The sequence below is a fragment of the Polyodon spathula genome, chromosome 20 (assembly GCF_017654505.1).
Source record: "Polyodon spathula isolate WHYD16114869_AA chromosome 20, ASM1765450v1, whole genome shotgun sequence".
Lineage (NCBI taxonomy): Eukaryota > Metazoa > Chordata > Actinopteri > Acipenseriformes > Polyodontidae > Polyodon > Polyodon spathula.
In genome coordinates, this window is record NC_054553.1 from 24,013,048 (window position 1) to 24,038,650 (window position 25,603).

Here is a 25,603-nt window from a genome sequence, read left to right on the forward strand (position 1 = left end):
TTGGCTGTAATTCATTATTGTAAAGCCTTGCATTCATTTTCCATGCGTGTTCCCTGCTGAAGTTGGGTTATAGCAACTGCTGTAACATAATGATGTCTGTTTTAACAATGCTTAACTGATCTAAATACTTCCTTACAACTGTATGAAGCCCCTGATGTAAAAATTTGTCAGACTGTTATTCATTGAACCCCCTAATTAACATCAACAGCTTGATTAAAAATACAGCAGAAAGAGTCAATTAGATCCACCACTGTTTAGAACAAGATTTAGTAGTGGTACTGTAACTTGTTACCCAAAAAACTTTGAAAGGTAGCAACAGTCAGAGTGACTAATGTGCTGCTTGACACTCTCGTTCTCTGAGCACAGTGTAGTTAAACACAGACCCCTAAATCAAGACTTTAGTGACAGTCTGGTCTCCAAGGACCTTGAGATTCATAGGCAGGGAATAGAGAGATTGCTTGTATCAGCAAAGAAGACCGCTCAGTAGATTTGAGTAGACAGGGTAATGAAAAAGCAGTTTAATTATGCCTGGTGTTAAGCCATAAGCTCACAGTTAAGACAGTTGTGTAATAATTTTGAAAGAAATTTACGAAGCGGTTGTGCTGGGATGCAAAAAATGTAACTTCAAAACCATAAAGCATCAGTCCATTTTGATAGAATTTTAAAAGCTCTGTGCCATACTATTAAAACAGTGTTTAATGGTTTCAAAAAGGTGCTGGAAGGCTGCATGGATAGTGCAGGAGGGATCACATGTTTAATTTCATTTTATATTCCGATTGGATCTTCTACCATTGAAATGAACAGGTCACTTTTTTTTACAAAAAATCTTTTAGTAATAGAGAAATAGAGGTTTTTAAAGTGGAATTTGGTTTATTCAGGTTTAGGGAATACAATGGAATAATATATTTTCATATCACGACAGTTGCAGAAAATATTGCATTCAGCTATGTGCACCTTGGTTCTTCACAGTCTACCTTGACAAACCCTGAACTATTTATTGTTAATGTGTAGCTGTGATCACCTTTATGTTCTAAGTATTAATCCTCCCTAATTCCACTACAAGCACTCCTGTTTTTTTTTAAACAATATCTAAACAGACATTCATTTATGATGATTTAGAACCTTTTCTGGGTTAACTGAACCAAAGGCTGTGAATGCCACATTCACCATCTACACAAGTATATCCTATACTGAATACATACAGCAGATGAACATATAAATAAATAAAATAGGGGGATGATCCAAGCTGCTACAAGGTCAGGATAGCATGGTTGCTGCTAGTGATTACTGTTCACAGCAAGTGTTTGCAGTTTGAGTCACTGCTGTCAGTATTAATAATAGAGCTAGGCTACAGTATCCTTAAGCTTATTTAACAAACTCAGTAATTTTAAGTCACTTCTGCTGTATGGAGATCATTTAATGGAATGCATATATATATAAGGATATATATTTTGTGGCTTGTTTTATTATTATTTTTTGATACCTGATGAGTCATTGCTGTAAACCTTCATAGTTGAGACTGTAATTACAACTTCTTTATCAGAACATAAGTGTATATAGTGTGTACAGACAAGAGTAATGTCAAACCTGCAAGAGGGAAGAAACTTGTTTGTAAGATAGTGGCAATAAATGACACTTTGTGTGTTTTCAATTGATTAGTGGTTTGTCATCAACAATTACATGCAGTAGCAGTTTATTTATGGCTGCCATTGGCATCTGCCAGTATTATTTGTTTATTTAGAAGACGCCTTTCCCCAAGGCGTCTTAGACTAGGGTGTGTCAACTACGAATCAACTTCAGAGTAACTTACAACAACGTCTTGCCCGAAAGACAGAGCACAAGGTGGTTCAGTGACTAGCTCAGGGTCACACACATTGAGTTAGTGAGTGAGCTGGCTTTTGAATCAGGGACCTCCTGGTTATAACACCAGAGAGTGTGTTTCTCCTAGAATAAAAGTGTAAAGTCCTTGACTCTGCAAGACTGTCTGTGTTAGCTGCAGAGAGTGTATTTATACCACCTGTCAAAAGTACACTAGGAAGTAACTCATTGACAAGCTTGTCACAGCGTACAGTGCTTTTCAATTTAGTTTTAAAACATAAAATTATATATTTAATTGCTCTGAACAGTGGTGGATCTAAATGTTAAATCGGGGCCAAACATTTAATTAGACAAAATAATCTCACACACTGTTGGAGCTGTTGCTTTTTGGGGGAATTTAAACAACAGTGGTATTCAGGTTCACCACTGCTTATGTCAATTAATAACAATCCATTTTTTATTTTTTTTTATTAACAGTCTAGTTTAGCCAGTACAAACCGTGTTTATGCTGGAAGTTTGTTTCTGAAGTGTGCTTTGGCACTATTGCCAAAAGAGACATCTTTAAGGTTCGGGGTAATGTTGCGATTGCTTACTTTTAGCCAAGGTGCTCAGCAGAGCAAATTGCTGGCAGTTCTGTCGGGTCATGCTTTGAGCTTTGTGATGGTTAAGAAACAGTTTGAGTCAAGATCTCTATCTTCATGAATTTGAACTTAAAACATGTTTTTAGACAGCAGTGCCCCATCCCTAAGTGTTTTTTGTTATGTCTTCTAAGCATCATATACAAGGTCTGCTTTTTGGAAGTGGCCCAGTCTTCCTGTAGCTATTAACAAGAAGGTACAGCAGCATCTGTCACTTTTCCAGACTTCTCAAAATCTTCCATGGGCAGCTAGGAGAGCACTGATTCAACATGACAAACCGATAATGGGTTTACATTGTTCTGGAGGGAGACGTGTTCCTTAATGCAGTCTTCAGTAAGGCAACACCTGCCAATTGATCACTTGCAGAGAGCTGCAGCTGATATACTATACATTGCAGAAATCTCACAGGTTTCATTTGCATTTACATTGTGTGCCATGCATTGCCAGTTTTCATTTTTATATTATTTCTTTATTTATACAAACCCTGTCTGTTTCTTAGTAGTAAAAATGTATTATTTTTTTTACTCCAAGATGCAGACTACTTCTTTGAACTTAGTGTGTACCTTTTAAGTTTGCCACTGAATTTGGTATTTCTTTATTTTTGCAGCATGCATGGTTTATGTGCATTTGGTAAATTGCCATACTTGCTCTCTGTAAAGGTGTTTATGCCTGCTTGTAATGGGCCTTGTTTGTAAAGGTGCTTATCTGTTTTTTTATAAGAACACAATATTACAATAATGAACCAATTAAACATGTATTTGTTTCCCTTCCTCTTAGGTAAACGTAAAGCACTGAAGTTAAATTTTGCCAATCCACCAATTAAATCAACTGCAAGGTTTACTCTCAACACTTCAGGAGTTCCTTTTCAGAATCCACATATGTAAGTATTGTTTCCAATACATTGTTGCAGCTAGTCCTCAAATCAATACCTAATGTGAGAAGTAAAGAATTTATTATAGGACATGGTTTTTTGTTTGTTTTTCATGCTAAATGCTGTGTTGCGAGTTTATTTTTGTGCAGTATGTTTACGAAAATTTGTAAACACAAAAGGCTTGTACCAGTGCCAAATGGTATAGTTGTTTTGTGAGGTGGACTCCTATCTAACTGGGGCAAAGATGAATAGACCTGTAACCTAAGCCTTCCTGTAGCCTCTCTTCTGGCAGGGGATATAGTATACAGTAAGATATCTATACTGTATCGCCACAGCAAACAAATCTGTTACTAGGATTTGGGACTGCCATTTCATTCCAGGTTTAATAGTGTACCGTATACCTTCAAATTTAAGTCGCCCTTGAATTTAAGATGCAGCCCAAATGTCCCACCCTCAATTTCAAGAAAAAAATAAAACTTCAAATGCATTTACAAAGATACAACCTCAATTACACATATGGAGGCAGTTTGTGGCTGTCTGCTGTCAGTCAGAGCATTAGTTATGTGCTGCTTCTCATTTCCAGTCTTGATTACTCAGATCTGTTTTTCTCCCTTTTTGTGAACTGTGGTATTGCTTGGCATGTTGATCCGACTCCTGTATTTTTCGACATTTCCGATCTGTCGAAGCTGGTACCATGTGTTACAATGATAACAAACGCTGTAATTGTAAAAGCTTCTGTTCAAAGTCCTCAGGAAGCTAACAACGCTTCTTTGAAAATGGATGCCTGTGTGTCATTGATTTGAAATCGAAGTTATGTTTGTGTCTTTTCTCAGGCAGTCAGTCATGTTCCTGTTTGTGTACTTATACAGTTATGAGTTTTGTTGGCGATTTTTAACACACATCACTATACTCAAATTCAATAAGGACTTGTTAAAAAATGTGTAAATAAGGATTATTCAGAAACATCTTTCCTACATTTGCAGTCTTTTATTCTGATAAAAGATGATCACGTGTTGGAAGAACATTTTCTGCCTTTCACTAAATGCCTTTGAAGTGTAGTTGTGTAAAAGCTTTTCGTGCTTTATTTTGGAAAGTATTATAGTGGTCCTGTGATGTTTGAATTACCCCAGGGTCTGCTGAAAACTGTCTTTGTGTGTCAGCAGCAGTGACAAATTAAGTAGGATCCTAGTCTAGTGACACAGCACATATTGCCTGCTTTTTTGTTGCCTACTGGCTTGCATGTACCATCTGCAGATAATGTGACCTATATAAAAAAGATAAAAACAGACATCTTGTATTCATTATTCTATAGGTATACTGTTTAACAGCATGCTCACATTGTGCAAGTGATAAGACCAAGCAAGCTCAGTGATTGTGTCTTGAACTTGTGGCTAGAGAAATAATATTGTAATTAAGTAAGTTAAACCTAGGTGGTTGTTTTTTTTGCATATCTAATTGAGCCATTCCAGTCTTCAATTGTGTGTTTTAATGAGCAAGCCCATGGTTGCTTCCTGTGGCTGAGCACACAGTAAATCTTGCGATGTCACAATCTGCTGCATAGTGATAGTATTTGTAAAGTACTGATTTTGTGTAAGGTTTGCTGTGCTTTTGTTAGGTTTTTTGTTTGTTTGTTTTTTTTTTTTTTTTTTTTTTTTGCAAAATCCTTTTAATATTGATAGAGAAACACATTTCATTGTGATTTCAGTGTAGATTTAATACATAACACATGCTGTGGAGGGAAGGGGAATGCAGTTTGTTATGCAGTGACTTGGACAGATTTAGTATCAGCCTTCTGGAAAGGAATGTATTGACACCCTGCTGATGTCAGCAAACTGAAACTACTGCCAGCAGACCTTTTTGGCTTAGAAAAGTGAACGCCTACATACTCAAAACTCTTTAGAGCTTGATTTGTTTTTTATGTTTTTGTTATGGGGCTCTATATCATAAATCTAGTATACTGAGCCTTATACTACTAGCATGTATCACCCAACCAATGAACTGCATTATGTAAGGTGAAGCTCGGGATCACCCGATATAGAAAACCTAAGGAAAGTGTGTCAAACACAATATGTTTGTACATATCTGAAGAGCCAATGATCCAAATGCAAAGTAACTTAAGGGCATTCTTCTGCAAGTTGTTGAGAGTATCAGAATATAGGTATATATGGTATGGAGGACCTTTTATATGCCCCTTTGTTTGCTTGGAAATAGTGGTGGTGATTTTGGGCCCTATAAGTTGACATTACCTATGACTTGCAGCCCAAATGCAGTGAAGTAGTTTAATGTTATTTAGTACTGCATCTACAATTCGAAGATACCGTACTATATGCTACAATGCAGGACTACAAAGTCTGGTAAATGCAGTAATGTGTCATTCTTTAAATTCTCATATAATTACCATGCAATCATATTTTTTTTTTTTTGAGTTTTTTTCTCCTCTGAATAATGGCTGGTGAATTGGTGAAGTGAACAAAGTTAGAACACTTTCAGCAGTGCAGACCTGTATACAGTTCTATGAAAGATAATTTCTTTCCGACCACTCTTGTAGTATTGGAAAGAATAACCTTGTGCAGACCAGTAATTTGCCCATTGTTATTTATCTTGCAGTATAAGACGCAAACTAAGCCAGTCTCTCTATAAATGTACATATTGCTGAAAGAGTTGCATATTTTTTATACATACTGTGTGTGTATGTATATATGTATGTGTGTGTGTATGTGTGTGTGTGTATGTATATATATATATATATATATATATATATATATATATATATATATATATATATATATATATATATATATATATATATATACACAATTCCATTGAACATTTGTAGCATACATCAGAAAGCTTCTGAAGTGAAGCTCCAAAATATACCATATGCATTCATAGTGACTTTTAGAAAATCAAACCAAATGCTAATCTTAAATTTTCCTTGTTTTTCAGAGAGAGGCTGCGAACACACAGTATTGAATCTTCAGGAAAATTGAAGATCTCTCCGGAGCAGCATTGGGATTTCACTGCAGAAGACCTAAAGGACCTTGGGGAAATAGGACGGGGAGCCTATGGGTCTGTCAACAAAATGGTGCACAAACCCAGTGGTCAGATCATGGCAGTCAAAGTAATGAAACCCCTTTTTGTTATATAAGACTCTTTTTCATCACTGGTCTTGGAAACACAGCTTGTACAATTATTAATTCCTACTGCTCGTGAGATTTCTCCAGCACAATTGCTTTTAGGAGGCTGTGTAGTCCAGTGGTTAAAGAAACAGGCTTGTAACCAGGAGGTCCCTGTTTCAAATCCCAGCTCAGCCACTGACTGACTGAGTGACCCTGAGCAAGTCACTTAACCTCCTTGTTCTCAGTCTTTCGGGTGAGACCGTGTTGTAAGTGACTCTACAACTGATGCATTGTTCACACACCCTAGTCTCATATCTTGTAAAGCGCTTTGTGATGGTGGTCCACTATGAAAGGCGCGATGTAAAAAATAAAGATTTATTTATTTTATTAATTATTTTTTATGATAGTGTGTTAGACTTGATGGCCAGCTGGGATTTAGAGAATGCTTTAGAAAGTGGCAGTTGTCTCCTCTGGGCACAGTAATGGGTGAGACACAGTTGTTTAGAGGTATTTCAGATGAGACCTTGCTCTCAGAAGGTTCCTATGCATAGCTACACCGGAGGGATCCGTATATATTCACCATGTCCACCTGCTCGTATTATGTTACTACATTTCAAATGCTGAGTCAGTCAGAGGTGATTATTCTTAATGAACATACTTTTAACTGTGTTGATTTCATAATCATTTAAATCGGAAGTGTACTCAAAAGTAAGTTGTGCAATGGAACATGATGGTTATGACAAGATGCATCAAGAACCTGTGACCAATGGCTTTAGGGAATGTAGTACAAACATACAAATCAACTTAATTAGTCTAAATCCTCTCTATTCTGGGATCCCATGATTTTGTTAGCTATTGGTTTGTGAGGTGGTTTACGTACATATTTACATAATTTTGCAAGTGTGGAAATTTGATGTCATGGCCAAATACCACAGACTCAGTGTAATTACATCTGGGTTTCTTTTTTCTTTGTTACAGCGAATTCGATCAACTGTTGATGAAAAGGAACAGAAGCAACTGCTGATGGATTTAGATGTAGTAATGAGGAGTAGTGACTGTCCATATATTGTTCAGTTTTATGGGGCTCTTTTCAGAGAGGTGAGGCATTTGGTTTTTTACTGCTTGTAATTAATGTATTGGTGATAACAGTCCTTGGGCTAGAAGGAGGAGATGAATAGTTAATTTGAGCTTTAAGTAGTTGAATTGCCAGGATAATTCTAGCATTAAGACTTTACCAGAAATATACACTGCCTGGCCACTTTGTCATAACATTTATCTAATATCAGGTAGGGCCACCATTTGTCCCGAACAGAGCCTTGACATGGCATAGACTCCACAAGGTGCTGGAAGGTGTCTGGAAGGATGTTGAGCCATTTAGTCAATAATATTCGCACTATTGGTGCACAGAGGTAGGCAGAGGGTAGTGATGATGTGTGCGTTGTTGAACTTCATCCCAAACCTGCTCAATTGGATTAAGATAGCGTATTTCGTGGCCGTGGAAGATTAAGTCTTTGTTGTGCTACTCAAGTCATTCATGTATAATTCTGGCACAGTGAATAGACTTCATCTGCAATGATGCTTGTAAGTAAAAAGCAGCATTTGTTTGGCTTTCCAGAGTAATCAAAAGACCCAGGGTGTACCAGCAAAATATGCCTCGCATCAGGGTGATGCCAAATCCAATTGGGTGGTGTCGGGCGAATGAATCTTCAAATGATTTCTGATCAGAAATACTTTGTGCATAAAATAAATACTGTTAATACAATCGTATAAACATTGGATAAAAGCAAGCAAAGACATGCAGGTCACAGCATGAACCAATGCATATGCTTGTATCACAATAGACGTCATGCCGAGTCAATTCAAGGAAGTGACTGGCAATTCAAACAAAAACATTACATTAAATAATATATAAGCATTTCGACCCCCATTTCTTCCAATCGGTATGGCTCCACCCTACTATCACACAACTTCAACACATCTGGGGGGGGGGGACTCGTCCAAATCTATAACATTCTATAGGGCATCACATTTAAGCGTTTTAATGTCTTAATGTAATGTGTTTTGTGGTTTTCTGTTTTCACACTGTGTCCATACATCTTGATTAGATCCCTGCTAATTTGGGCTCTCTGTCCAGACGCCAAGATACGAGATTCTTTAAATGTCTTGCTTAGCTAGTTACTCATGCTTTAAGCTATATCAAAAATATTAAAATAACGCAAGTAAAGAAACTTATAGTTAATTACATAATTAATACTTGCAATACTGCAATATGTCATCTCCTACAGTGGACAGGTGATAATTTAGTGGCCAGACTGCATGTATGGGGGAACACAAATTTGGACAATTGTGTTCAATCCAGCCTTTTTTGGTATTAAGAAATAAGTTACTTGTATTAATGCTAAACCTGCATAGAGTTTATATGTGACGAAATAACCCAGCAGAATATGGTTGTAGTTTAGGGTTACCTTGTTTGAGGGTAGTGCCTGGCTTCCCCACATGGTGAAATGGGTACTTGGTTTGACATGTTTACTTGAACCAGACGGCTACAAATAAAATAATTATGGTTTCATAATGAGAAAGACAATTGACTAGAAAATAGACCAAAAAAAAAAAGAGAACGGCATTCAGATTCTCGATTTAAGCCTAAACTTTTCAAACAAAAAAAACGTCCTTCAAAATATAATTTACCTTCCCATGAGTTGTCTTTTAAAAGATGTTTTTATTTATTTTGTTATTTATTTTTTTGTCTTTCAGGGTGACTGTTGGATCTGCATGGAACTCATGTCTACCTCGTTCGACAAGTTTTACAAATATGTATATTGTGCATTAGATGATGTGATTCCAGAGGAAATATTAGGCAAAATAACATTAGCTGTAAGTTTCTCAACAGTGGTACTACTTCTGTTAGATTGAAATGTGTACATGCTTTACTTCAGTTTACTACTTCTAAGATGTTTAGCCAATAAACATTTATACTAAATTAATTCAGGATGTTATTAATTTACTGTAGTTTTGTAATGTGTGATTTTAAGAGTTGTTGCTTCTTAAAATGTTCGTACAACAGGACCGCTAACGGAATCATCTGAAATCCGGTTCACTGAACACACTAATGTGTGTTCTGTGACTTTTGGGCTTCGTAAAGGTTGCCAATTATTTTACAAATAACTTATTTAACCTTTTTTGTTTTTCATTTCAGACTGTGAAAGCACTTAACCACTTAAAAGAAAACTTGAAAATAATTCACAGAGGTATGTCTTTTTATCTGGTTCCAGTCTTAAACGCATGTTTAATAAAAAGGATTGTAGTACTGCTAGATTATTAGACATCTAAATCCTCTCTTTTCCTTGCCTAAGCCAGGTTAGGATTCATGTAGGTCAATTTTTAAAACGTTAATTTAAGATGTCTTTTTGATAATATACACTTATTTCCCAAAATGTTTTTACTGTACAGAATCTGCGTCTCTCAGAACTGCAAACTGTAAACCCATGATCAGGCCTTCAGTTGACATTGAAACTATTTAATTAGTTGTTTCTGTATAGCGACTTGTGCCAAAAGGCATGATGTTGAAGTCTCCTGTGATGAACAGTGTTTTAAATAGTGCAGTACACTGATGAAAGCACAAGCCAAAACGTTTCTCTACTTGATTTGATCAACCCCATACTCCACCGGAATAAGCCACAGCTGGAATTTTATAGTGTTCCTTAATGTTCTTCATTTATGTTTTATCCAGACTTGCATTATTAGGCATTGTTGCCACAATTACCAAGGCTGCCCTTGTTAGTTTGTGAATCCTCACTGTACACGCTGGAGGGCAGTCATTGCCGTTGGTGCTGTTGTGAGGCTCTTCCTGGTTGTTAGGGAATGCATTCACAGAGTGCTGTCTGCAGATCATCTGTAGGCCTTCACATATAATCCGAGGTCAGCAATAGGACTTTTTAAATAAAGTGTATATGCGATTTTATGTAAAATACAATGGACTCTGGACACTAGTCATTGCAGTGTTTTTGTTTCTATGATTGAGTTTTGTTTTTTAATTTGATTTACAGAACACTGCTTTTATAATTCTAGGAAAAAAAACTGATCTTACCAGCAATTACATATTCAATTAAATAAAAATAGGGCAGTTGTCATGCAGAACATGCTTTTTTTTTTTTTTTTTTTTTTTTTTTTTTGGTCCACATTGAGGTCAGTATGATAACGAGCTAAAATAACTGCATTGAACATAGAACTATGTGATTGACTTGTAGTAGAAACTGTAGACATTTCAGAAAGATTTTATTTGTTTAAATTAAGTTACATTTTTTTGGCATTATTACACATGAAGCAAACCAAGCATGAAAGATAGCACAAATAACATTAAGTCATTCAGATTGCGCTTTCAATAAACCACTTAAGTGCTAACGTGTTTCTATGAAGCAATTTTTTTTTTCCCCCACCACTGTGTTTCAGAAAAAAAAAATGTGTTGAACAGTAAACAAACTAATGCTCCTTTCACACTGGCACTCTTACCTGGGTCCAGACGCTGGTCCCAGTGACCCACCTCAGGATGTGGGTTGACATGCTTTGACCCGAGTTGAGTGAGACAAAATGCTTGACAGCCGCTCGTGAGCCAACGCAATAATAAACAGCCACTTCTGTGGTGAAAGTTTCACTTCCGTAAAATAAGTTTCTGTTTAACCATCTTTTTGCTGCTTGAGACGTACCATGAGCCACATCACAGCAGGGATGAAGAAACATTTGCTGTAATCAACATTTGGGCTGACGGTTCAATCTAGAGATGATTGGTGGAAGCGTCAGTAACAAGCTGTTTCTGGGGCATTGATATGCACATTGTGTGCTTGCGTCTGTCACCCAGGTCAACCCTGCTTTATCAAAAGAAGTGTGAAATCTCGTACCCGACCCGCATGACACCGGGTAGGTCCTGACCAGAGTAGATCATGCCAGTGTGAAAGTGGCTTTAGTTAGCTTTATTATGGTGATTTAATTGAAGTGTTACAGAACCCCCTGTAATGTTTACAAGAAACACAGTGCTCGTATCTCTTTTATTTATAACATTTTTTGTTCATATTTCCAGTTGTTTTGAGATTGTGTGTGTGTATATATATTCATTCACACATCATAGGTAAATCAACTAGGGATACTCGGGAATGCTGTGTTGTGGTTGCTAGGCAATAATTATGTATACAGGTCGGGTTATTATGGGATGTCATGGCTGCAGCTTGCACTTTTAAAAAATGTACTTTTTTTAAAGAAAAAAACTTTCAAGAATTTAAATTGAAATATCGACATTCACTACCTGTGGCATCAGTATTGTTCTTTGTAATCAATTTTACGTTCTGCATTTGTGCTCGATCTATAGGTAAGTGATGAAGCGCTCATTTTTTAGTTCTGGGCTGCATGCTTCACTTACTTGAACCCCCAAGTAGAATTAAAGATATTAAAGCAGGTTTCCGTTTGTTATCATTGTTCTTATTTTGCTATACCTCGGATCACAATTTTTAAAAGAGGCTGTGTACTGTTTTTATAATTGGAGAATAGTGTCTCAGCAAGAATGTGGCAGGGAATGAAAAATACCAATCCTACTACATGCTTTTGTATATCACATTTTTTTGGAAATGCGTCAGTGCTCCCAAGATAGCCTTGCATCTCAGTGTGAATCATCAACTTTTTTTTTATTTTGTATGCTAAATGTGCTCTTGTGCCTAACTGGATGTTCCAAAAAAAGAATTGGAGCTGACAGTTTATTTTTCAGGGGGGTTTATGTTGACTAATTGATATCGACAGTAGCTTAAAGTTTGCTTTTCCATTGCAGACATCAAGCCTTCTAATATTCTTCTGGACCGGAACGGCAACATTAAGCTCTGCGACTTTGGCATTAGTGGACAGCTTGTGGACTCCATTGCCAAAACTAGAGACGCAGGATGCAGACCTTACATGGCGGTAAGCGTGTGTGAAACAGTGAGCCAGTGCACTCATTATGAATGGGATAAACCATGTGAGTGGAAAACCTTGTGGTGCCCATCTCAGCATTCATTACAGTGTCTTATGATTTGTGCTGTGTGACAGGAGCCGTAGTCGACGCCCAGGTTAAGAATCACTGCTAGCTGAGCTGCATAATAATGGAAGTCTTTGAACATGTAAAGTGTCCAGGTGGCACAAGTTTAATAACTGAGAGCAGTTTAATGTTGATATATTGATAATCAAGGGATAGTAGAGCTACATAAAGGCCCTGTTGGTGCAGGCATATTTAAGTATGTGAACAGTTTGTTTTTTGTCCCGTCCCGTCCCCTCCATTTTTCATGCCGCTGTGTGACGTGAGTAGGGGGAGCTTTTTGCAGAAAATGTAATTAACGTGGTGCTTAAATTGGGTAATGGATCACATGATGAAGAAAAGAACAGGTGTGGAGTAAAAAGCTGGTCTGTAGGGAATGACTTTGCCCACCCCTGCTCTTGGAAGGTTATAAAGTTATGCAATTATTTTATCATATTTAATGCATCTGCTTTGGTAATGCATAAAACAGTGACTTAAAAAATAAAGCTCCCCAATGTTTCCTAGAGTAAGTTTGGCTATTGGTCGTTAACATAATTTTTGGAGGCTTTGCTGATTCGATTGACTTTAGTTGTTGTTGTTAAGCTTATGTGCTGGTCCTTAGTAGGGATCTCACGATATGAAAATTCTCTGATTTATTCTGTGGGGTATTATGAAGATAATTGTGATACAGCATGATATTATACAACAAAGAACTAAAACATTCTTACAGATTTATATTTTATACTATTTATCAAAACTTGTTTTACAACTTTATAATCCAAACTGAAAAAAAAAAAAATATGGTGCTTAATTATAATACAGCAGTTATTTAAAAACGTAAATGTAGAGCCACAGAACCGATTTTAAACATCAAGGTATCAATTACTATAGATAGAAGTGCCATTTTAATCAAGATTGGTCCTTGGTATTTTTTTTTTTTTACCTGATTTGTTTTTTTTTTTTTTTTGTTTTTTTTTTTTTTTTTAAGGATGTTAAATGTCTTCTTTCCAAATCCAATAGCTACACTATTATTGGGTTAAACATTTATAAATAGAGCTAGTCACATCAGCCTGCCATTACTCCAGTACCAGTAATTGAGCATATAAAAATGAGAATACAGACTAGTTGTGGTGAGCTTCTCTACAGCTTTTTAACATGTTTCTCATTTTAGAGCTTTCTAAATTTTTTTTTTTTTTAAAAAAGGGGACAACTGCATTAAGGCAACAGATTTTAGGACCACAACAACAACGACTCTAGGATTCAGATCAAAGGTTTTTTTTATGACTTTACTGCTGACCTATACACCAACAAAATGTTAAATGTTAATTCAATGAATGTTTGAAAACGCTAATATTTAGTTGAAAATAAATAATTAGAAAACAGCCGCAAGGGTGTGGTGTGCTCTTAGCGTTTAGGGAGTAGCCAAATATATTGATGTTCCTGTGCGAGTACACACCATACTCACTATGTCCTTGTGTCTTAAGTGTTAAAATGTAACTTAAATGCATTAGGATTGTGGTACACGCAATTGGTTTTACTTAACTGTTTTTAATAAACACTTCCTTAACGATGTTGCTTCTTTATAATGTGCTTGTTGGTGATCTAAATGTGTGAACATGTTTGTCGCGTTGCTGCTCTTTGAACAGCTCGACCAGATTTACAAATTGGCCCTCCCTCTTCCATAACCTGACCATTGTCTTTTTTAAAAACCAAAATGATCTCAGATAACTGATTATATCTGAGTTTGTTCCTGTCGTTCTTGCTGTCCTCCATATTTCTTGTGTGCTGCTCTTGTTGATTATATGAAACCCAGTGAAAGTGTTCATTATCACCATCTACAGGATGTTCCTGTTATAGTTTTTTTCTGCATTCTGTCCAGTTGGTGCATCTTTCTCAGTATGCAAAATCATAAATATAAATAAATGACTGCGATAATTAAAACTGACGATAGAATAATCGTTAATGTATATCGCGTTTCTTTTTATCGTCATATTGCAACACCGCCAGCCCTTAGCTACCGGCTTGATGGTATAAATATTATTTATAAATGTCGACTGTGAAGTTCCGCTTGGAGTCGCCTTAGTTTCCATGCTAAATTTGGTGGTAGCCTTTTAAGACAGAGGTTGTCCAGTGTGTGTAACTGTGCCTCATTCATGGATCTTTCAGAATGAAGTAGCTTGGTTGTTCCCAGAGCAGTGAGCTCACAACAAAGGCATGTGAACCACACCAGTATCACTAGAGTTTCCTGTTCCTAGTTGACAATAGCAGTCTTGCTTGGTGCCTGTCTGCAGTTTTGCCTGTAGATACAAAACCATTTGGGGGGGGACGGGACTATCGCCTACTTCTGGAACCTACGTTCTGTATGTTTTGACTTTTTAGACCCGTAGTTTACTTTTCACTGCAGATATAGATTAGATCTCGTACAGTGTTTCATATGTATCTTGTAATGATAAATAATGCAGTGATATTTGGGTAACCACATTGGATTAGATTACATTTTTATCCTGTAATCTTGTTGGGCTGTGACTGTATACTCAATGAGAGTTTGCAATGCACAATCATACGGTGTCTTTGTTTTGTTGGTCAAAAAAAAATTAGCAACACTTTTACTGCGATATTTAAATGCTGTCTGGGAATATTTGACACCAGGAAGTTCTCAAATCTCTGCAGCACAACTCCAATAGAAGAATGTACTATCTGAGGGTCAAAACTGTGTTTCCAGTTTTGTGTACTAATTGGCATAGTTTTAGTGAATTGTTACTGAAGGTAAAATATTCAGGAGAGCAGGGTTAAACCATTAATCTGCCTGGAAGGATAGAGGCTTTACTCTAGCAGTAATTGTGGTTAGATTGCATTTCTCATGTAGGTGGGATACAAGCTGCTTGGAGGGTGTGAGGCTTTACATGTTCCATGCCCATCCTTTGAACCCCTTCTCTTACATATTGCACACAATCGGGAGAATTGTTGATGTCAGTTTTGTTGTGTTTAAAATTATCTATCGCTACTGTTTAAGGTTAGAATACTGGATTTTCTCATGCATATTTGACAGTTTTATTTTAGTATTGTCTTTATTTTGTATCTGCTTTTATAAATGTTTGACTATAAATAAGCATGACCTAAATCCTGCATACTTGGCAAGTACCTTATTGGAATTTTGCTGTCGTTTTGAAGCCTCAAAAGCAGCAGCGTTGTTCAGTCTTGTGTGCTCTGACTCATGGATGACACTGAACTACCAAAAGAAAATACATTTGTATTATAAGTCACTAGGGTTATTTTATGCTGGCAAAATCCTGTTGTGTTTTATTGCCACCGATTTAGAATAAATGGATGTCGTTTTTCAAGGATCTGGAGAAAAAGCATGTGCACTTCATGTGGCAATTTAGTTATTTTCATGTTACTCCATGAAAAGTTAGTGACCAGTGATATTACAGAATAATTTCCAAATGTGTTTTCCTATCTTCTCTTTCATTGCTAAGATATGATTTTTCCTAACTTTGTTACAGAAGCATTTCGCAAAGTCAGCAGTGTCTACAATTCCCTTAGTGCCTCAACCTGTCCTAACATAGTTAGGAAATCCTATCTAGTGACAATCTTATCCTTAAACGACTGATTGAGTCTGAGTAAAGCAGGGTACAGCTCACGCTTCAGGTAACTGTCACCAGAATATACAGTACCAGTCAAAAGTAAACTTGCTTGAAACCAGGTTTTTCATGATAATCTATGCTTTTAACTGAATAAACTTGTCTATAAACACTTAATATTTCATTATATGATACATGTACCTGTATAAGCTGATAATCATAAGTGAGTTGCATTCAAAAATTTAATTTTTAAATGAAAATGTAAATTTGTCAATTTCAATGAAATGGTCACCCAAAGCAAGGGGATTTCAGTCTGAAGTCAGCCCAAGTCAGTTAAAAATCTGAAATGTTTATAACACGGTGTTAGAACACTGGCCTAAGTATCTTTGTTAGATGTTCCCTGAGTTAACTGCATGTTACCTAATTAATATTTTGTCACCAATTATTGTTAACAGGTGAGTGTCCATGGTTACTATAAATATAGGTAGCATAGGCACAAGTTTGTCATTCCTGAATGTAAGGGAGCAGAAAATGGCAAAATACGCTCAGTTAAGCAAAGAAAAAAGAAATGAAGGTCAATCTTTAAGACAAATTGTAAGAACTTTGCAAGTGTCTGTAACCACAATGGCCAAGACCATCAAACGATTTGAAGAAACCGGCACTCATGAGTGCCGAACAAGGTCAGGCAGGCCAAGGGTGAACGGAATCAGAGAACAAGTTCATTCAAGTCACAAGTCTGCGAAACTGGCGATTAACTGCCCCTGAAATACAAGCTCAGCTAAATGCTACTAGAAGCATATATGTTTCAGCATCAACTGTTCAGAGGAGATTGAGTGAAACTGGCCTAACTGGAAGAATTGCTGCAAAGAAACCATTAAGAGTGCAGAACAAGAGGAAGAGACTTTCATGGGCCAAAAAACACAGAAACTGGACGTTTGAGGAGTGGAAGTCTGTCTTATGGACCGACGAGTCAAAATTTGAAATATTTGGGTCCGACCCCCAAGAATTTCTAAGACGCAGAGAGGGTGAGTGCGTGAGTTTTGCATGTGTGGTTCCCACTGTCAAGCATGGAGGAGGCAGTGTCATGGTCTCGGGATGCTTTGGTGACAGAGTTGGTGATCTTTACCAAGTCCATGGCAAGCTCAACTAGCATGGCTATCATAGCATACTTCAGAGGCATGCCACTCCATCAGGATTATGACTAGTTCGGCAGTCCTTCATTCTTCAGCAAGATAATGACCCAAAACACACCTCACAGTTGTGCAAGAACTATCTGGCAAAGAAGGAAAGTGAAGGTCAACTCAATCGTATGACCTGGCCTGCCCAGTCTCCAGACCTTAATCCCATAGAACTGGACAGAAGAGTCAAAGCAAAGCTACCCACAAGTGCCCTGCATCTCTTGGAATTGCTGCAGAAGACCTAGGAAGACATGTCGGGTGATTTCCTGCTGAAACCTGTTAACTGAATGCCTCGTGTTTGTGAGGCTGTTATTAAGGCAAAGGGTGGCTATTTTGAGGAATCCAAGATTTAGAGACAATTTTCACTTTTCTTGAACATTGCTTTGATACTCCTTATGTTTTGTTTTGTATATTGTAACAGGTGTTTTCATTTTCAAGTATTTACAGAAATGTATACAATGGAAAACATTGTCAATTATGAAAAATACCTAGTTTCCAGCAAATGTACTCAAACTTTTGACTGGTACTGTACATGGTTTTTAAATGATGGCACCTAAAATTGATTGAGATGTAGCAAAGAAACGGCGGGCTGTAAATTTTACTCCGGAAGAGAATAAGGTTTTGATCGCAGAAAAATCTACAATAAAATCTAGTTAACAACAATAAATAAATACCACTATTTAAAAAAAAAAAAAAAAAAAAAAAAAAAAAAGTGAAGCAGTGCTTATTCAATTTCAGTCATAAACACCATTTTATTTTAATTAGGAATGCCAACACAACAATCTCACAGGCTAAAGTAAAGCTAAAAATAACAACAGTACTGTGATATATTTGTGTCTCAGGTGTGAAAGTGTGTAAAGTAATATAATTTTGTACATTAGTCCAAACTTGTATTTTTCGAGTTACATTACATATATTGGCCGCTGGTTATAGTTCAGTGGAGCGTCTCGCACTATAATACAATAACACGACCGAGCCAACACAGAATACTTTATCTTATTACTCAGTAAAGTTTCAAATATCAATCACAATCACCCACAGTAACTTGGGAGTGTGTCAAGCTCCAACTCCGTCCATTCCCATACATAACATGAACCACCACCTCGGGGTGGGGCTAGATCTAGACGTTGCATGTAGCCCAAATATACCAATGGATCATTACGGTTCACTATAGAATATTCCGTATGTAATAAGACCTAAATGCCCATGAATATTTGTGCAATACAAAACTTAAAATCCTAAAGCACAACAACAATAATAAATGTGCATCATTTTTTGAATACTTACGCAACTGAGATTAATCTGTTTTTCTCTGTAAATCTTATTTCTGTTCTATATGCATTTTTTAACTGTAAATGTGGAGTAGTTTGTGCAGATTCTACATGTAAAGTCTAATTTGAAAGCGTCGTGGAGTATGCTCAGGTGCCAACAAAATATGAAAACTTTGCAGGGGGGTGTGTGTGTAATTTATAGATTTTATCTAATCTAACTAGACCCTGACTGAACAAATAACACAATTTTGATACTTATTAAATGTATTTATTAAAGTTATGCAACATCCAATGCCCCTGTGTGAAAAAGTAATCTCCCCTTACTCAATAACTGGTTACGCCACCTCTAGCAGCAATAACTGCAACCAAACGCTTCCTGTAGTTATTGATCAATCTCTCGCAGTGCCCTGGAGGAATTGTGGCCCACTCCTTTGTGCAGAACTGCTTCAACTTAGTAACATTTGTGGGTTTTTGAGCATGAACTGCTTATTTCAGGTTTGGTTTTTGCCAGACATGACGTGGCCCATGTTGGCCAGAAAGTTCCACTTTTGACTTATCTGTTCCAGAACTCTTGATCATCCAGGTACTTTTTGGCAAACTTGAGACGAACATTCATGTTGTTCTTAGTGAGCAGTGGTTTCCGCCTCGCTACTCTGCCATGAATCCCATTTTTGCCCAGAGTCTTTCTGATGGTGGAGTCATGAACACTGACCTTAGCCGAGGCAAGAGAGGCCTGCAGATTCCTGGATGTTGTTCTAGGGGTCTTTGTGACTTCTGGGACGATTTTACGCCTTGCTTTTTGTAGAGATTTTGGCAGGACGGCCATTCCTGGAAAGATTCACTACTGTCTCAGACTTTCTCCATTTAGACAATATGGCTCTGACTGTGGTTTGGTGGAGCCCCAGAGCCTTAGAAATGACTTTGTAACCATTTCCAGACTGATAAGCATCAAAAACTTTTTTTTCCCAGAGGTCTTCAGGATTTTCTTTTGATCGTGGCATGATGTGCCTCTAGAACCTGTGTGCTGACAACTTCACTCTGATGGTAAGGGCCAAAGTTAGTCAGATTTATATTGAGTAGGGGTGGCCCAAATTAGGCCTGATTGTTAACCAAAGTATTCAAACAGCTGACCCTAATTATCCATTTAATTGGGTCGAGTTAATCGGGGGAGCAATAACTTTTTCACATCTAAAGATTGCATGTTTTGATTACCTTGCACACCAAACAAATGACATTTTTTTTCTTTCATGCTTCCTCTACTATATACTACTACAACCCACAAAAAGATCTGACCAAATTCAATAAGAAAAATGTGCATAATTGTAGAAATTCAGATGGAGGGCATATATTGTTTCACGGCTGTGTGTGTATTATATATATATATATATATATATATATATATATATATATATATAGATAGATATAGATAGATAGATAATATACGCACACATACCACAAGATACAGTATTTCTGTTATAGGTGTTCAATGGCAAGATAACAAACTTGCCCAAGGGCCTGTTTATTATCGCTGTGTCCACCCATGACAGAAATTTTAGGCAGGAGCATATTTCAGCAAGGATACCTGAGGTGCACAAAACACATGTATTGAACTATACAAGTAATTTAATGAGAATAACGGATTTAGTCAGTCTTAACTTGCAGTGTTGGAGAGCAAGTTGCTGAAACTTTTCCTTTGTGCCGGATCCAAGCAAGGCTGTAGATTTAGTAAGTGCAGACATGACCTAAGCTTGGAGTGCAAGCCGTTGTGTGTGGGTTTTACGCTGACTGATGTAATGATCTAAGATTAGCTGCTGGAGGTCCCACACAGGGATGACATCAGTTGCTTTTTTCAGCTTATGAATGAGTAAGCCAAGGTAGTTTCTCAGCCCGAATCACTGGAGTATTTGGGTGACATCATTGGCATCCCTTTGATTTTAAGTGGTTTTCGTTCAGAGTTTAGGCATTTCATGAATTTTTCGGTAGGCTGCTGATGTAAGTTGTGTGGACCAAAGAGCTGCAGCCTTTTACTGCTACAGATTTGTGTGGTGACTTGTCAAAGGATATAAGTGGTAGCTGCTTTTTTAGTTCTATGCTGGCTTGATAAATAATACATCAAATTTACTATATTGAATTGCGTTTACCTTCTTAAGTGCGACTTTTATCCAACTTCAGCCACATAGTAAACCCCTTATCAGTTTTCTATTGAATATCGCTTTGTTTATTTTTATTTTTATTTTTTTATAATGTAACCAATACAGGATGTATAATGTTTTAAGTCTCCTTTACTATTCCAGAGTACAATAACATATCTAAAATATTGCATTTAAGGGACCAAGTCAAAATATTTAGTCAAAACATTATTTGACTGCAAAATTTTACAATTGATCAGATTGCTGTATTTGAATAACCACTGCATAATTCCCAGTCGGATTAAATTGCACCCCCAAGTGCACAGGAATGCGTTGGCCTACTCCTGGGTATGCAAGGTCACAGCAATAAGTACTTTTTTGGAGGTGGTTGGTGAAGCATGCACTGGAGGGAATACCCATGGGAAATGTTAAACTCATAAAATATTATTGATAGGGGTCTATTTAAATTGAGGTAAATTTCCTTATTTTTCACTGGTAGATTGCAGAATAAAATTAGGATTTCGCAGACCTGTTAAACATGAAATAAACCTAAGTAGACGGTATTTCAGAACAACTATAAAGCCTAAAAATAGCGGTACTTGCTTCCTTACTATAACAGAGTGCTGTCATCTGATAAAGGCAAGCAAGCAACATCCCCCTGCAGTTGACGTGCCCATACATTGAGACTTCACATCTGCATCCACTGAACTGGTATGAAGTGTAAGGCAAAGGATTGCCAAGTTGGACAGACGTGGAAATCAATTAGAAATAGCCCCAAAACTCAGTTACCCAAGGGCATCTGGCATTCTTTAATAAAGGCAACGTATGCAGCACGTTTGTCATGTTATTTATCCCATCCAATAATTTATTTTATTAGTACCAAGTCTAAACAAAGAAAATGTGCCTATTCGGGTCTAAAATTCCAACTGCGAAAAAGTTAGCAGCAGGTTGAAGCGAGGTGGCTGTGCTAGATTGTTTTAGTACTGATTTAACTTGCAGACAGGGATATTTTTTGCCTGGGCTGACTTTCCAGTTTGGTTTCTCAAAGCTGTTTATTTTATGTTCTGTTCAGCAGCCTCTGTAATAGCCTTTTGTTTAATGTGTGATTCTGAAGCTAAATAGCGATCGATAGTATTTTCTCCAAAGACACATTAAGATATGCAAAACAATTACCTCAATCTGCATGTACAGTTTCTTTGGGAAATATCTTGAAACCTATCATCAGCTGAAATATACTTTTGCTTTTTTGTTGTCCATTTCTACTATTTCACCTCCAATGCTGAAATCTAGATTTTAGCAACCTAAATGAAAGCAACACAGCACCAACTTTGTCCCATTCCCTACTGCACGTACAGGACACAGAAAAGCAGTACAGACGCACCGATAGGCTGATTTAAAACCTTGTTGTCATTTGAATAGTAAACGACAACGTTAACAGCTTTGGAGATTTTATTATTATTTTTTTTTGTTTTGTAAATGTTATTTCTGGACGTTTTTTTTTTTTTTTTTTTTTTTTGCTTAACTTCAATGCACACAGGACGGTGAAGTTATAAAAAAGGGCTATCTACAGAAGGAAGATACATAGTTTGCGTGTGTTGTGCAGTAGTTCATTTAAACAAGGTGGGTTTTTTTGATGTTTTTTTTCCTCCCCTCTCTCCTCTCTCTGTACTTGTCTGGTGTGCATTGGCTCCCAAAAGATGTGAATTTTGTGGTGACCCCTCAATTTCACGATTTCTGTGAAATCGCGATTTAGGTAGACCCCTAATTATTGGTAGTAAAAAGTCAGTTTAGGTCACTGTTACTAAGTGACTGTTTCTATCCAGTCCAGGAAGTTGTTCCAGCCATGTGCTTATTGAATTGAACAGTCCAGAGCCATGTTTCAACCAAGTATTTAATTGTGAAATTGAACCTAGGTCCTGAGTTAAGTAACTAAGGACCTTGTTGGGACAAGATTTTGGTTTGGATTGGATAAAAAGAGCCACAATGTGGGGCCTTAATGCTTGTAATGTCTGATGGTGCTGCTGGAAAAATGTTAGATGATGGAAAGTAGCAATATTCACAGGCTGTTGCATCTCCTGGATCTATCCTGAAACTATGTGTTCTAAAATATTTAATTTGGTACCATAAAGGGGTCTGTTTAATTGATCTGAACCGTGAATGATCTTCATTCCTGTATCCTATAACTCAGACCCAAGCTGTGTTGCAGACCTCCTTCTGGTATGGTATTTAGGGTTAATAAATCACCCCTGAGGGAGTTACTGTAAAAGGCAGTTGTATTTAGATCTGTGGCTGTTTATATCATTAAAACAAATCCTTATATTTTATTAAACGCTTTCTTTTTGGTTTATTTTAATTTATTTTAGTTTGTGTTTGTCCTGCCCCTGAAGTCAACTGCATATACAAATCAATGAAAGTCTGTTCCAGTGAAGTTCAAATAAGTTGGTATTTTCTCAGTTCTCTATTAGCAATCTCATGGCAGAGTAAAGGGTTAAATGCAAAACCTTAATACTTTCCTAGCAGACAGATTTCTATTTCAGCTCACATGGCATTTCAATTTGTGCATTAGTCCAAAACTTGTGAATCCCATTCAATTGAGACATTGCATAACCCCCAAAAATGCAGGGTGTTTGGGGAAAATAGTGTTACTTCTAACTTGGAGGTCATCCAAAACATGAAGTCATGCATGCAGTAGCTATTAAGGAGTTTCCTTTAAGATCCTCGGAAGCTGATGCAACGTTAATAAAGCTACAGTTTCGGCTGCAATTAGGATTAGATGTTTCTATTGTTAGTCGTGCACCTGTTAGATATCGTACACAGTGAGAGCAATCATAATAAATCATTTTTATTGATATGAAGTCCTTTTTGCAAACAGAGTTGTATAGTTCTAGTAAATGTGGTCAGAAAGTCTCTAGTCTCACATTAAGTATGGTTAATATTTTACTGATTTTTAACTAGACCATTTGTAAAACCAAGTAAAGATTCCTGAGCTATAACAGATCTTGCAGATTTCATTCCTAATCACCCACTGCTGCAGTAAAACACTATGAAGAGTTGCTTTTAGAAAAACTGGTTAGCAGGTTTGTGGGGAAATGCATGTCCCTTTGTGGAATAGAAACAAACTGGGATGCAAGCAAGGTCTGATAAAAGTAAGGGCACAGCCTGCTGTAATACATTCGACTTGTGCTTGGAGAACACTGCTGCTTTAAGACTTGAGTATGTAAATGGCATAGAAATGCACAACATTCTGCAAGAGCAGTACACACGCAAGCCCAAGAGAAGTCCTTCTGTCTGGATTATCATATCCTACATTCCTTGGCAAGTAACAACACCTTAATCGTGGTTTATGTCCGCAGGAATGGTACTCCTGTACAACCATGTTGTTATTGTTCTTCAGTGTCTTTTACTGTCTTGGTTTTTCAAGGCTGCTATTTTAAAATGCATAAAGAGGCACTTTTAAGCAAGATGGTAAGTACGAACAAGATTCCAAACTGATATTTTGAGTTCAGGTCTGGTTTTGAAAAATGAATGTGTAGTTGAATTAAAGCTGTTGATTGGCTATTTGAACTTTTTGTTGCATTTCGTCTAGTATATTGGACATTGAATTTGGCGGTACAGCATTTTTGATTGGAATATATTTATAATGCTCTTAAAATAAGACAATAGTTTAAATGTTGTCAAAATGTGCAGGCCCAAATTCTGGTGTACAGTCTTGGTGTTTACATAGTAGAAACTGCACAATGCAGTTCAATTTCTTTCATATTCAGTATTTCTTTTCTATACGCAATGAAATACTGTACACAGTCTTATACACTAATACTTCCCTACTGTACAGTAAAATCTCTGCAGAAGTGCCCAAAATATGGGCCTAGTTTTTACAGGGATACTTTCTTGTGAGCATTTTGTGACTTGAAGTTTTATGATCTCTTGATCTTTTTTTTAATCAATCAATGGGTGTGTGTTATGAAAGATTTCCCTGAAGTCTATAATATGGCATTGAGTTATCATTATATGTATGTTTGTATGTATGGGATTAATTTATACAACTACACTTTGAAAGCTGCAAGTATTTGGCCCCCATTTAAGTGTTTGAAGGACAGGTGCAGTGCTAGACTCTTCCACACAGGTCTAGTTTATGATTCAGATTCGTGAAAGGAAGGATTAAAGTATGCTGTGCCACGAGACTCATCAGTTCTGCCTAATGGATTGTGCAGTCTTTAGCTGACGCCAACACATTTTAAAAGCCAATATTGTGAAATGGAAAATTAACAGTTCACACATCTGTTTCCAAAATTAGGAATTATGCTGTAAATTAAAACTTCTAATTTCTCTTTGTAGCCAGAAAGAATAGACCCAAGTGCTTCCAGACAGGGATACGATGTTCGATCAGATGTGTGGAGTTTGGGAATAACATTGGTGAGTACATTGTTTTACAAGATTTCTAGCCATAGTGTAAATATTTGAAATGTGATGCTTTTATTTTTGCCTGTTTTACTAAACTCAGACCACTTCCTTAATAAATATCTTTGTATTTGTAAAAAGATTATCATCCCCGCTTAAAAATTTCAGTACACTTTTTATTTTTTTTATTTTTTAACATTTCAAAAGCATAAGGAATAACTGGATTTTAAATACATGGAAAAGTAAAACCTAACCAAAATACTGGAGGGCATCCTAAAGGGGCCACACAAGGAAGAATTCCCCAGTACCTAATTCCATATTTACACTTCAATCTAGAATAGATCCGTTGAACCTTTTCGGCTGAAAAGAGATGTGAACATTTCCATGGAGTTCTTAAAGAGCCATAAAAAAAATAAACAAAATATAATGCAAGACAGTCTAGATCTATCTATTGAACAGGACTGGGTAATGCAAAGGTGACCAATCCTGACCCTTGCATTACTTCAATAAGTTGAGCATAGTTAGTTTTCTTTTCTGTTGGTGTAACGTGCACCCTCTAAAACTGATTG

General features: G+C 36.8%; 1 protein-coding gene across 6 annotated transcripts in view; it reads left to right on the plus strand.

Moving 5' to 3' along the window:
* Positions 1-25,603, plus strand: part of LOC121295451 (dual specificity mitogen-activated protein kinase kinase 4) — a 46,062-nt gene that overhangs the window by 16,666 nt on the left and 3,793 nt on the right. For 5 of the 6 annotated variants that reach the window (XM_041220068.1, XM_041220069.1, XM_041220070.1 and 2 more), the window contains 7 exons: positions 3,234-3,336; positions 6,274-6,448; positions 7,425-7,544; positions 9,201-9,320; positions 9,643-9,694; positions 12,259-12,386; positions 24,972-25,049. In XM_041220068.1, coding sequence (XP_041076002.1) covers positions 3,234-3,336; positions 6,274-6,448; positions 7,425-7,544; positions 9,201-9,320; positions 9,643-9,694; positions 12,259-12,386; positions 24,972-25,049 — 776 coding nt within the window. The remainder of the gene's footprint in view (positions 1-3,233; positions 3,337-6,273; positions 6,449-7,424; positions 7,545-9,200; positions 9,321-9,642; positions 9,695-12,258; positions 12,387-24,971; positions 25,050-25,603) is intronic. The other variant, XM_041220071.1, reaches the window with a different exon arrangement.